General features: G+C 40.3%; 2 protein-coding genes across 2 annotated transcripts; one reads left to right on the plus strand and one right to left on the minus strand.

Moving 5' to 3' along the window:
- The first annotated feature begins 381 nt into the window (after window positions 1-381).
- On the plus strand, window positions 382-5,698 carry DNAJA4 (DnaJ heat shock protein family (Hsp40) member A4). Its single transcript, XM_005419691.2, has 7 exons — window positions 382-438; window positions 1,444-1,624; window positions 2,520-2,624; window positions 3,362-3,589; window positions 3,679-3,909; window positions 4,420-4,520; window positions 4,605-5,698. Exons 1-7 carry the CDS (start codon window positions 397-399, stop codon window positions 4,821-4,823), a joined length of 1,107 nt encoding a protein of 368 aa, XP_005419748.2. The 5' UTR covers window positions 382-396; the 3' UTR covers window positions 4,824-5,698.
- A 346-nt stretch (window positions 5,699-6,044) lies between these two features.
- Window positions 6,045-13,229, minus strand: WDR61 (WD repeat domain 61). The gene is made up of 10 exons (XM_005419692.2): window positions 13,167-13,229; window positions 13,023-13,050; window positions 12,560-12,665; window positions 11,588-11,760; window positions 10,391-10,539; window positions 9,977-10,070; window positions 9,122-9,215; window positions 8,398-8,490; window positions 7,703-7,781; window positions 6,045-6,316 (listed from the first exon to the last, which is right to left on the minus strand). The coding sequence occupies exons 1-10, from the start codon at window positions 13,176-13,178 to the stop codon at window positions 6,227-6,229; spliced, it is 918 nt and encodes a 305-aa protein (XP_005419749.1). The 5' UTR covers window positions 13,179-13,229; the 3' UTR covers window positions 6,045-6,226.
- Between the last annotated feature and the right edge of the window lie 6 nt (window positions 13,230-13,235).

The following is a 13,235-nucleotide window of genomic DNA, read 5'->3' on the forward strand; positions in this document are numbered from 1 at the left end:
CGCAGGGCCGCCCGCGGAAGCACCGCGGGTCCCCCGCAGACAGGCCGTTGTTACAGCCAGCGTGCACTAAGCTCAAATTCTGCTTTGCCCTTCCTGGAGCGTAGTGCCGGTACGTGAAGGCTCCCTACTTTAGGTCTCTGTTCAGATCTATGAGCCTGGTAGCAGGCCTGTGGCAAAGGGGATGCAGCATTTCTTTCTTTTTTTTTTGATGTGGCGCATACTAGTTTCCCTGTAGTTACGGTGGAAGATCGTCCTTAGTGGAGCTGGTTAAAACAGGCAAAGCTGGAAGGATTTCTAGTGTGCCAGTGGCCACTGTGCTGTCAGACGTTTAAAAGGCTGGTAGTGGATCCGGCTGCCAGCACTGTTGTGCGGGATGGGTTTGTGCTCCTGAACAGGATGGGTTTTCTTCAGAGAAAAATGCTAATGCAGATGTCCAAGGTAACTATACCCGGGAAGTCACTGGGCTGTACGTGGGTGGACTGCTTACAAGAGAATTATTTTACATGCTATCAGCACAGACCCGCTCAGCTGCCTGTGCTGACTTGGATGATAAACGAGCACCACAATTGGAGAACTAAGGAAAACATGAATGATGAGATTGTTTATCTAAAAGCTGGCTTACTAATACATTAATATAGGAATAGAAGGTCCATATTTACCTTATGTTAGACTCAAGAATACTAATTTATGGAACTCAAACAGTAACATAGTCAAAGGCAACCTTTTCTGCTCATGTTTTTTTAGTCGACCTTTTCTGCTTTTATTTTGGGCCTGCTTTTTTTGCTTACACCACTTTACATGGCCATGAGTAAATGAAATTTTAAAATTGAAGTGGTCATTCCAGTAATAACAAATTATTTTTAAAAATTCAGTTGGTAATGTTAGTAATAGGAAATTCTTCATAGCTATTTAAGAAAATTCCTTAATTGTTTTGATTTGTATCTGAGTCCTTGTGTTTGTGATGAGTAAGCAACACCCGTGTCTGGTCACATAAATCTCTGCTGTGGCTGGATGTACCAGCTCAGCAGGCATGGAGGATCCCTGTGTAGCTCTAGGCTGACTAGCACTGCTGTGGCCATGAGCAGTTGGGCACCTGCAGGACTTCAGGGATAGCACCATATTCCTTTCTAAATGGATTTGTTAGCGGTTATAATGGTTGTTGCAACTACCACAATCAGCAAAATGTAGTTGGTGTATACTTGTGAGGTGGATGTGACTGAATTAAGCCCACTTAAAACATGGGAGGAGGGGGGAGAGGGAGGAAAGGGGTGGTTTTCCTGGACAAAAGTGTACTATTATAGTCTGTTACCCAGGGAGTTTCCTTTTGGAAACAAACGCTGCAAGGGGGTGTTTGTAGTGGCTCAATCTGTAGATGGAGTTACATATGAGAGGGCTACTTTTCCTTTTGGTCATAGTTGTTCAGAGCTTCTTTTTTCTTTTTAGTTTAAACTTATATCCCAGGCATATGAAGTTCTGTCGGACCCAAAGAAAAGGGACCTCTATGACCAGGGTGGGGAGCAGGCTATTAAAGAAGGAGGCCTGAGTGGCGGCAGCTTCTCTTCACCCATGGACATCTTTGACATGTTCTTTGGTGGTGGAGGCCGAATGAATAGAGAGAGAAGAGGTACACAGTTCTAAACAAGTTCTAGAAACTCTAACCATGCACTTAAGCATAAAACACCTGTGCTATGGTACTGCTGTTCTGCTGAGTGCACATAGTGTGGATATTACTTGTTGCAACAATAGAATAAGTAAACTATGATTTTTCTAGTTACTCTAGCATTAAGAGTCTAATAAAGTAGATAACGTGGCTTAGCCATAGCCATCTTTCTGCTAAGTTCTATATATTTTTTGTTGAAGGGGGAATGGGTAGTCGGTAGGGGAGGGGGAAACATCAGTAAGTCAGCAGTTGATTTAGACCTGTTTAAGTTACCTTTTTTCCAAATCTGTGCCTCACTTGCTCATATGTTTTTGGGCAATTTGCTTCAAAGGACACCATCAACTTAAACCTCAGTAATTTTAAATCCCATTAAAATATTTGGGAGAAATTACATGGAACTGATTACAGTGTGCTCCCAAAAGCATGATCTGATTTTTGTCTCTTCCAAGCCCAATGCCCGTTAAAGGAGCAAGTAGTAACTTGCTGTAAAATCACTGAAATTATGCTATGAAGTGGCATGGAAATTCATAGGCAGGCATAAATAGCAACTTCTAAATTGACAGATCTGAAGCTGGTAGTGTCCTTGCATCTTGCTGTTTCAGTTAAGCTTATAAAATTCGGAGTAGGAGCAGGGATAGGGTAGCTTTGATGATGCTTTGCTTAATTACAGCTCAGCCTTTATGTTTGGAAATAAATGGGTGGAGCTTAGTGGAAGCTGATGGAATTGCACATGCTTTTAAGGGGGCTGAATTGTGTTCAAAGTTTGGAATGAACTCTGCATTTCTTCAGTGAGACTGCATGAACATTTGTCTTCACAAGAGCTGAACAAGTATTAATATTTTCCTTTTTTTTTCTGAAGGCAAAAATGTGGTGCACCAGTTAGGTGTATCTCTTGAAGACCTGTATAATGGCATTACAAGGAAACTGGCACTGCAAAAGAATGTTATTTGTGCAAAGTGTGAAGGTAAAAAAACACAAGTAGTGGTTTCAAATCCCTCTTCAAGTTGTTTGTGTGGCTTGTCTGAGGCTGAGAAGAAAGTCTGAATGCTTTCTTACTTTTCTATGTCTTCATTCTTTGCCTGATCCCTGAAAGTCTGCCAGGGTATTTAATTCTTACTTATGCTTATCCAAAAGTAAGTCTCTCGACAGTGTTACAAAGTGATTATTCTAATTGCAAACTAAAACCCACTATGAGTTGCAGTTAGGGGTACCTAAATTAAAATTATCTTCACCCAGAACTTGGATATAAATATTTATTCTGTAAAACTTCTTTAATTGCTGCAGGTGGAAGACTAGCTTGTGTTATGCTAGTAATTTTACAGTTACTAAGTACTCCCTAGACTGGTCCTCTTTGAGGTAAATTTTAATAAGGTCTTATATCTTAGTACTCTGTTAAATATTTCGTAAGCAGATTCTTTCCCAAGTATTAGTGGAATGTTTATGTCTTGAATTTGGTATGCTGACAGTTCCTTGGAAACCAGAAGTTACTGGGGGGGGTGGGGCAGAGGCTAATACAATAAGCTGTATAAACATTTTGTTTGTAGAAACCTCCAGCTTGTGGGGTATGTTTTGTGATGGCAGCTAAATTCTATTACTGAACTACTCTGAAGTTTCCCTAAACATGCTCTTGAAGTCAGTGAGTTCCAGCCTGACTACTGTAATTTTTTGAGACTGAGATGCAATTTAATTCTTTTGTCAAAGGTTATGGCGGAAAGAGAGGGGCAGTAGAAAAATGTCCTGTGTGTAAAGGAAGAGGGATGCAAGTTATAGTTCAGCAGATCGGACCTGGCATGGTGCAGCAAATCCAGACTGTGTGCCCAGAGTGCAAAGGCCAAGGTGAAAGAATAAATCCAAAAGACAGATGTGACAACTGCAATGGCTGTAAGGTTGTAAGAGAGAAAAAGATCATAGAAGTTCATGTTGATAAAGGTAAGAACTGTATATTTCTATTGGTTCCCAAATAATAGTCAATACTAGTCTATAGTTCTGCAGAGAATAAATGGGCTTCTTTTCTTCAGGTATGAAAGATGGTCAGAAGATAGTATTTCATGGAGAAGGTGACCAGGAGCCTGATTTGGAGCCTGGCGATGTTATAATTGTGCTTGACCAAAAGGATCACAGTGTCTTTCAGAGACGAGGGCATGACTTAATCACAAAAATGAGAATTCAACTCTCAGAGGCTTTATGTGGTTTCAGAAAGACAATTGAAACTCTGGACAACAGAGTTCTTGTCATATCTACTAGGCCAGGTAGGTCATTAAGAGTACTAATACTACATAAACTACTTGGTTTAATTATACCTGGACTGGAGTTTTTGGGGGAGATTGTTCTATTTGGGTTGTTTTTTTTCTAACCAGATGATGCAACAGGTTCATGAGGCAGTCACTTAACCTAGTTGGTTCTTTGTTATTGTTACTCTTTCTAAGACATGCAGAGTTATACCTAAAGCTGTCAAATACCTCTTAATATCAGCCCCAGCTGGTGGATAGCCAGGAAGATATTAAAGAGGAAAGAATCCTAATTCTACTAAATTATCTGTTCATTCAGCCTGAAGGCTGTGCCAAGAAAAGCTGATTTCTCTTATAGCAGGGGAAGTAGTCTAAATGGCCTTAGTTGTGTACAGCTTGGGTTTAGGTCTTAGCTGTGAACTGCTTACAATCTCCCTGAGGTGCCATGAGAACACAGTGTACAGCCCTGCCTCGTGTGGCTGAAATGCCTATCCCATCACAGCAGCCCACTTACAGCTCTTGCCTCCATAGGTGAAGTGATAAAACATGGTGACCTAAAATGTATCTACAACGAAGGGATGCCTGTCTACAAATCTCCAATGGACAAAGGCAGCCTGATCATACAATTTTTGGTAAGCTGCATGCTTTTCTGTAGCCAATATACTCATGTTTGCACATGAATAAATACTCATTTTAAAAAATATGTAACATTGTAGGTCCAGTTTCCAGAGCACTACTGGCTCCCAAGGGAGAAACTGTCTCTGCTGGAGGCTCTGCTTCCTTCACGAGAAGATGTTATGGTTACAGATGAGATGGATCAGGTAGACCTTGAAGATTTTGATCCAAATGAGCAAACCTACCGTAACAGTGCAGGAGAAGCATATGAAGAAGATGAGGAGGGTCCAAGAACGGGAGTACAATGTCAGGCATCTTAAAGCAAGGTGGAGCGGATGTCATCTAAGATGTAAATTTTCACAATGAAAACTGCATGGCTGTAATAGCCACTGCTTGTGGTTTTTGTGTTCAGCAAATTGAGTTGCTGCGCTGTCAGTATCACCTTTTTGTAACTAATTTATATTGTGTTCTTGTAGTCTTTCTATATAAAGCAAATGTCATACAGCTGAGAACCAAGTTGGTATGCATTTTCCTTGCTGTGAAGGTTCTCAATTTATTCACCTGTGCTATTTCTATAAGACTCTGGCAATATCAATAGAGGCTAAGTGGAGTGTCTTATGTAAATACTTTCATACTGGAAAATGAATTTCATAGAATAAAGCATAGCAGAATAACTTCTAATAAATAGTACTTCACCTTTTCTTGTGCTTCTCTTGTACTTTCTAAGCCATTCTGGAACCCCCTTTATTTAAACAAGTTCTTCTAAGCTCAGACTCCTGTCATCTAGTCTAGATTATTTGTGTTAGCTGCACCACTCATACCCGTCTCATTTTGTATTTCAGAAGCATTTTGTGCATGCCCTCCTCTCTGCCTCATACTCCTCTTCTGTGTTTTGTGGGTTTACAGTAGCATTCCTTCAGCTGCTTCTCTGTGTGTGACCTAAGGTTACAAGCTGTCCTCTAATGTGTTACATATAAGCAAATAGTTGCAAATAAAAGTTTGACCTTTCAGAAGCTCAAGCTTTGTATTTCAGCCTTCCCTAGAAAGGGTTTTTACTTCATCCTAGGCATTGTATACTTGTGCCTTAACTAAAATGAATAAACCAAAACCACTTGCACTGGGTATACCGCTGCTGTTTTGTAACATACACGATACCACAGTACAGCAATCCCATTAAAGCTTTTTTTCCATTTTACCTATTTGTTGGTAGTGTTTCTGTTAAGTCAGGGTTAGGAACAAGTGGCCCCCATGATGAATGATCTGTGTCCATGTACCACACAATTGTTGAAACAGGTGTTCAGCTTAAGTGATCCTCTTGCACTCACTAGCAGCAGGAGAAGCTGGGCTCTCATTTCCCATGTCTGTAACACAGCCTCAGTCATTTTCCTTCTGCTAAAATAAGCTGCTGTAACACTTAGGCCATGCTTTCCAGCTCTGGTCTATTTATGTTTAAAGGCAGGGGTGATTAGCTGAGCAGTTAACTTCATCCATGACTACCTATTTCTAAAAATACTTTTTTCCCAAGAATTAGACACAAGGACTTAAGAGTTGTAGCTTTTATTTTAAAAAAGTAAGGCTTTCTCTCGTGCTAAGCAAAATCAAAATTAGATCTGGTTCTGCAGATCAGTATGAATGCTTTTATCATACTAAAAAATTACATAGGACAGTAGCAGTCCCTTGAAACTGCTACAAGATATTTACTGAAGCATCTGAGTCAAGACATTTAAACTGGACAGTCATAAATATGAATTTCTTGGTCATCACCAACAGACACAATTTTGGACCCACTTCCGTTGTATTTCACTCCCCAAACCTGTAAATAAGACATATGCAAGTTTATCCAGAAAGGACAAAGAAAAAGAATCTTTGCAGCAGTAATATTTATTATAAGGAGTAGAGGAAAGATTATTGAAAAGTCACCTAATTAGAGCTGGTGTAGTTGTGGCTTCTGCTTCACCAGCAGCTGAGACTGCCGAAGCAGAGCAGGACACTGCCCTCTAGGAGCCTGCCGAGCTCCTACACCACTCCCACTGACTGTGCCTTACCCTGGCCAGAGACACTCGGGCAGGGCCGAAAAGTGCTTGCCCCAGTTTGCATAAATAACCCAAGCATTTTCACTCCTGCCCATCGTGCAGCCCTTTCTGAAAAGAGAACTTTACAGTGCAGGAAAGGAAGAGAAGTATTTGTCATGCAGCAGAGACATTGTGACAGACTGAAGAACGACTGGGTTTATCCTTGAGCTCTTTCGGAGAACCATTTACCTACCAGTACAAAACTTTGAAAAATTCAGGTCACTCCGATCTAAGACAGTTACACAAGCTCTTACCTGACACCCATCTCTATCAGAATGACATCAGGAAGGGTGAAGGCTACCCAGCACGTTAATGTGAAATGCAGAATGGGTGTGTTGACAGCAGTATGTTTTGGGTAACCCTGGACACTATTTTGCATTAGTACCCAAACCCAGCATTCCCAGTAACTAACACATGTCTGTTTGCCACAGACTGAATGAGATCATACACAACAGCTAAAGCAACAAGGGAAAGCAAGTCCCACTTGGTACTTCAGTATTAAAACCCCCACAACTATAGGTATCTGAAAAGAAGGTTACCAGCAAGAAAGTACTACAGAAGAAAACATTCAAATAAAATCTGAAAGAATATCCTTTTGTTTCTTGTTCAGTGGTCCATTAAAATAAAACACTGTTCTGTTTATCACCTTATATTTGGACAAAGAGTAAATGGGTAGAAACCTAACTCCTTCCCTCACAGGTAGCTATCACTTAACAATAAATTAAAAACCCACAGTATTACTGACAGTGAAGGAGGAAAAACTCCCAAGTTTCCAGGCTGCTTTCAGGCATCTGTTTAAGTAATTCCAACCTTACACATGCTGTGTTAGTCACAGAAATAAGTAAAACCAGAGACAAAGGTAACAGAGTCTGGTGAGACTTAGGCCACTCAGGATTGCCTTTTTTGGGCCTGAAAAATGTTAATGACTTGGAAGAGATCAGCATATACACCTGGGAGTACTAGTTGAATATTAAGTGCTAAATAACCACAACTGCTAAAATTTCATTATAGCAGGCTAAAGCTGCATTACTGCAAGCCCGGAGCTGCAGCACCAAGGTGAAGCACAAATGTGCTCAACTACACAAGCTCTCCTGGGAATGTGGTGACCCAGGGAATAGCAGCCATACCTGATCTTGGTGGTCAAAAAAAGTATGGACACAGGTCCTTGTTCCAGCATCCCAAACCTTCACACTTTTATCAGATGAACTGAAAGAAAAATAATACTGATTAATGTTTAAATTAATATATTAACTAAAGTTTAATGCAAACATTAAAGGGTCTCATATGGTAGACATAAGAAACCCTCTTTCACCCATTAAATACAGGGATGAAGTAGCAAAAGACTGCATCTTCTGCTAGGTTCCACTACCTTTAAAATAAATCTACTGTTCCAACACCTGCAATGTGAAAATGAAGACTCCCATTTTGGCCAAAAAATTCTTTAAGGCAAGTTCTTTGGATAAGGAAATTCCTGTTACATATACTTGGTCCCCCAGCTGCCTCAGCTGTTCTAAGAATTAATACTAAAATTCAAGTAGATTAATGTACTACTACTTTAGTTTGTAATTCTTGATTGAAGAGCAATTTTTCAGCTATTTAGAATCAAACTGCCATTCTCTTAGGTTAGGTGTTTTTTACTTGTCAGGAACTACACTGCAATGGGAAGACTTACATTTTACTCTGTAAAATGCTCTCACTGCAGCTGGTATCACATCACAGATTGACTCAAGCCTTTAAATTTTATCTGATTTCATTACAGATCCCACTGTAATTTGTACACATTTTTTTTCAGTAATCAAAAACAATTAAAAATCCTCAATACCTGGAAACAAAATGGGTATCATCAGGACAAAATGCTACATTTAAAACCCAGGATCCGTGACCACTTAATGTGCCAGCCAAGTTTGCATGTTGCCTGTGGAAAGAACACGTCAGCATTTGCTTTGTGAATTCCAGGGAAAAAGCAACAGGAATATACTCTAGCTAGTGCAATCAAGAATGGTTCAATGGAAGGTGACTTCTGGACATTTGTTCATCCAAGCTGAACTGGTGTTACAGCAGATTCTGTTTTTCCATTTCAAATAGTTAAAATAAAAAGATGTCACTAAGAAGATGGACTGGAGGACAAATAGTTTCACCAAAGCCAAAGCAATGCAGGTTTAGCAGGTGAAGACCACTGAAACAGGGCCAGTTCCTCCCCAGGGTCTTCCAAGGTATTGCAAGATGCAACAGAAATAGGTCATAAATATAATTTCCTGTGTACAGAACAGATGTTTAGGAGAGGTGAACACAAGCTCACAGGACAGATACACAGAAGAATTAGCTTACTGCCTACAGGCAAATATGAGGAAAGTAATTTGTTTTCAATTTACAGCTTTCTTCTACCTCTACACTTTCAAGAACTATCGAAGGATGTAGTATTTTATGATTTAAGATTATTTATTACATAAAAAGTCACCAAAAGCTGAAAGGAATTCTGGAGAGCGGAGGATTTGCTCTATGTTTCACAGCATCAGCCTCTCTAAGCAGTTGAAGTCCCCACTCACACATCGTAGATTTTGATGTAGCCGTCGTCGGAGGCGGTGACGAGCAGCTGGGAGTCAGGGGAGAAGGTCAGCGAGCGGATGGGCATGGCATGGCCTGCAGGGACAGGGACACAGGGCAGGGCTGGCACTCCTCTCACTGACACAGTGCCCAGCAAGCTACAACAGCTCTGCCTGCTCAGACACAGCAGCCTCTGAAGCCTCTTTCTCTCTAGAGGCTTCTTCACACAAGGGAAAATGGAAACAGACAGCAATTCTGAACTGTGAATGTTAAGGCATGGCTGCAACACAAAGACTATCTAGCTTCATTCAGCTGTGGATCTCTATTAGAAATCATGTCATATGTTATAGTATGATTGCATATTTAAATGGTTGGGGTTTTGGTTACAACTGGGCAGAAACTACATGAACATTAAAAGCCCATTTATCTGTTAGAAAAAAAATGCATGTATTCTACAACATAAAATGTTCAGTTACTTTTTAGACCAGCAAAACATTGCTTTAGAACAAGTAACGTAAGAAAAAGAAAAATCATGTGCAGGGCAGCACACATTTGGCTTGGCTTCATTCCCTTGTAATTTTCTGCAATACAAAGAGCTCTAATTTAAGAATTTAGTTAAGCATTACTGACTGTATCTTCTAAAAAAGGCATTTATGATGCAAGCCTGAGTTTACAGTTTGCCTCTAATATTTAAGTGGTTAGGTTACAGCACACTAAATAATTAAATACTGTCTAATGGACAAACATGTCAACTCACTTTTGCCATGGTTGTTGTAGCTTATTCTGACTTGCATTATATCTTTTAATTTTGTCAGAACTGAGGTCAGAATTAGGTACTGCAAATAACCAAACCATACCTTCTAGCGTATGCAGAAGTTTTCCAGTTGCAATATCAAAAATATTGATAATGCCATCTATTGCTCCACTGGCCAAGTATTTTCCATCTGGACTCTGTAAGAAAACACAAAAAGTGTGATTCAACATCTGTGTGTATTTATGCTGTGTAAGCCCTAACATTCCCTTGGCAACTTTTCACAAATAGTAATCGATGCAAGATACCTGGGCTCCAAAAATCCTGAAAGCTATAAACAAGATCCAAATATATTTTCCAGATGTGCAGGGGGAAATGTCACACAATTTGTATTTGGAACTATGGCTGTCACCTAGTATTATTGCAGAGATAAACTGATAGATGGAAACAAAAATACCTATTTACAACATATTACAGCAATAGCAATTTCTCATAAGGAATTATCAATTGTGCTTCTTACATATGCAATGCTAAGGATGAACTTTCCTCTGGTGTCTAGAGAATATTCTTTCTTTCCAGTTTCAACACCGAAAATATTTACTTTCCCCACGTGACTTCCTGTTGCAAGGTACTGGGAATCAGGTGAAAAAGCCAGGGACCAAGCATCAACTGTATTAAAAAATAAAAACCAGTTAGCTGGATCCTGTTCCTGGTTCTTATTCAACAGTGTCAGTTGTGTATGCATCTGTTTAGATGTGCAACCCCCTAAGAATGTACAACCTCATCAAGTTACCCCTTCTATGTAACTAATGGAGCGTATCTTGAGCTATTGACTTACATTTGGTAAAAGATTACATTTCTAGTAAGACCCTGACCTTATGAAACCCTCATGTAACAATAAATTTAGAATTTAAGACTGCATCAGTTAAGTCGAAATTCTTACTTTTTTCCTGGAACCAAAAGATTGAAACTACTGAAAAAAGCAACACAAGTATGTAGTAAAGCACAGAAGATGAAAGCACAGGAGAAATGCAGATATACAAATGTAACATAGATAACATTCCTACAATTGAATGTCAAAACCCATCATTTTTCATAGCAGTGCAATGTATTTATCTGGCACAATGTAATTTACAGGGTTTTTTTCTAAAAGTTAAATATTAATTGCCTAAAACACTGCAAGATTATTCTTAAATTCGTGAGTTCCAGTGGGTTCATGAAATACTTGGAATAAGACCTTAGGCCCTGAATTCCAGCTTGGAGAACATCAGCATTGTTACCATTGGTAGCTGTTTTGACTTGCTTGCTCAGGATTGGACATGATGGATAAAAAAGGATCAGATGCACAGCTCAAATTCACTGCAGTGTTATGAAGAACATTCAGAGCTCCTTTGTAAATCCATCTGAATAAGCACTTGAATTATTTCTTCTAAATATCCCTTTACCAATGCATGTGTAAGAGAAGCTTCTACTTTATGCATACAGCAAAAAGCCTACTATGTATACCTGAGAAAGAACAAGTAGTGTGTAAAAATAAATGTAAAATTGTCTGATGCTGCTTTGTGTCGAGTTCATAAAACCTTAAAGACTTCTGCAAATATAGGAAAGATGAAACCACCCAAAGACCTTAATGCCCTCAGGTACCCCAGTGCCCCAGTATTTGCCAGGAAGAGTCACACTGCTCCCCGGCAGAGCCAGCTCAGCCCTGGTGTCTTACCAGGACCAGCATCTATGGACTTGATCTGCTTGCCAGTCTCTAAGTCCCAGAGGCGAATGTGGGCGTCCAGGGAGCTGGAGGCTGCAATGGCACCCGTGTGGCTGATGTCCACAGACACCACCCCCAGCTGGTGCCCCTCCAGAGTCCACTGCAGATCCAGCTTTTCATCATTCCTGCCGTGCAAGGGAAAGAAAAGCCTCGTTGGGAACAGCTGGGGGGGCTGAACATCCCCAGCCTCACACAAAACAAACAATCCGCATTCCTCCCTCTGTTCAACACAAGGCAATCCAAGTTCTCCTGTGAAATGTGAAAGGCTACACACAAACTCTCTGTACTTAAAGAACTGACAAATCAATAATTTACCATATTCCTGCGAAGCAGGTACTTTATCCTAAGTTTGGAAGGCATCCCACCAAAAAATGTCCATCACACACCAGTCTGTGGGTGCTCACAGAGCCGACCTGTGAGCTCAGCACAAAGTACCATGACTGACATCTTCACAGTCACTCCACCCAAGCTAAACCTACCAATGAAGTCCTTCACACTGCTTTGCCTAAGAGACAATAGTTTCTTTGCAAAAGCACACTTCCATAAGGATTATCAGGATCTTTTTTTCAATAAAAAAGGAAGATGTCATTTCCTCTTTCTCACTATTCCCATTATTTCTTTCACAATACACATCTCCCAATGCACTGTCTCATCAGAAGATACATTTCTCATTCTTTGGTTTAGAAGTACATTAAGTATTCTCTGAAATGCATTTTCAAAAGGATTCTCATTTTTTTTTTTAATTAAAGCACACCAGAATGCCACTACTCCAAGAGAAAGCACACAAGGCAAATGGAGATAAACCTGCTCAAAGAAGCAGCTCTGTGTGCCATTCTTCTAACATCCCTGCAGATTGTGGAAATTCAAGGCTGCTCCACACAGACCATTTCTAAGGCCTAAAACAGATTAATATGGGGCACTTACCACTTCCAGACCTTTACCAGATCATCCAAAGAGCCAGAGATCACTGTTTCAGAACCATCATTTTTATTTTTGCCCCAAGCAACTGACCAAATGGCATCATCGTGAGCTAAAAGAGAATATAAGCACATTAATTAAAAAATAAGTATTTTCTTTTGATAGAAGATCACAACTGGTTTTGGTAATGCTGAACTGGCCAGCTGCAATGTTGGCAATAGACCCTGCCCTGCTCCTCAGGTCTGTTGAGCGCTCTGAGAGCCTTATCACTGCCTTCTTTGTTCCAAAATGTGCAATGCGTTGTGCGAGCAGCGTCACTGCTGAAAAAGCAGCACAGCTACCTCTGAGTTACTCAGATTTATGCCCAATATAAACATAACCAGGTCTCCACACACTGATACCTGCCATTATCAACTTAACATCATCCCAGAACACCAACATTGCTCAGTACCCGCTAGCGTTTGCTCACCTTGCTCTTGCTTGAAGAGAATACCGTACTAGAAAGAAAAAATAATTAATATTACACATGAGCAGCCTATACATATATATATACATAGACATACACATACCTCAAGCGAGCAATTAGCTTAGCTAACGCTGTGTTTTTAATTACCTGTGTGGTCATGTCTTTCTGAAAACAATCCCGAGGGGAGCGCGCCCAGAGCAGCCGGACACAGCTCCC

Source organism: Geospiza fortis, unplaced genomic scaffold (genome assembly GCF_000277835.1).
Source record: "Geospiza fortis unplaced genomic scaffold, GeoFor_1.0 scaffold171, whole genome shotgun sequence".
Taxonomy (NCBI): domain Eukaryota; kingdom Metazoa; phylum Chordata; class Aves; order Passeriformes; family Thraupidae; genus Geospiza; species Geospiza fortis.

Bases quoted from the DNA above. Each gene is read 5' to 3' on its own strand.
- DNAJA4 (XM_005419691.2), top strand. From the start codon at position 397: ATGGGTTTTCTTCAGAGAAAAATGCTAATGCAGATGTCCAAG. The intron at 439-1,443 runs GTAACTATACCC...TTTTCTTTTTAG, and splicing joins TGCTAATGCAGATGTCCAAG to TTTAAACTTATATCCCAGGC. The intron at 1,625-2,519 runs GTACACAGTTCT...TTTTTTCTGAAG, and splicing joins AATGAATAGAGAGAGAAGAG to GCAAAAATGTGGTGCACCAG.
- WDR61 (XM_005419692.2), bottom strand. The intron at 11,761-12,559 runs GTAAGTGCCCCA...CTTGCACGGCAG, and splicing joins CTGGTAAAGGTCTGGAAGTG to GAATGATGAAAAGCTGGATC. The intron at 10,540-11,587 runs GTAAGACACCAG...TTTTTAATACAG, and splicing joins GTCCATAGATGCTGGTCCTG to TTGATGCTTGGTCCCTGGCT.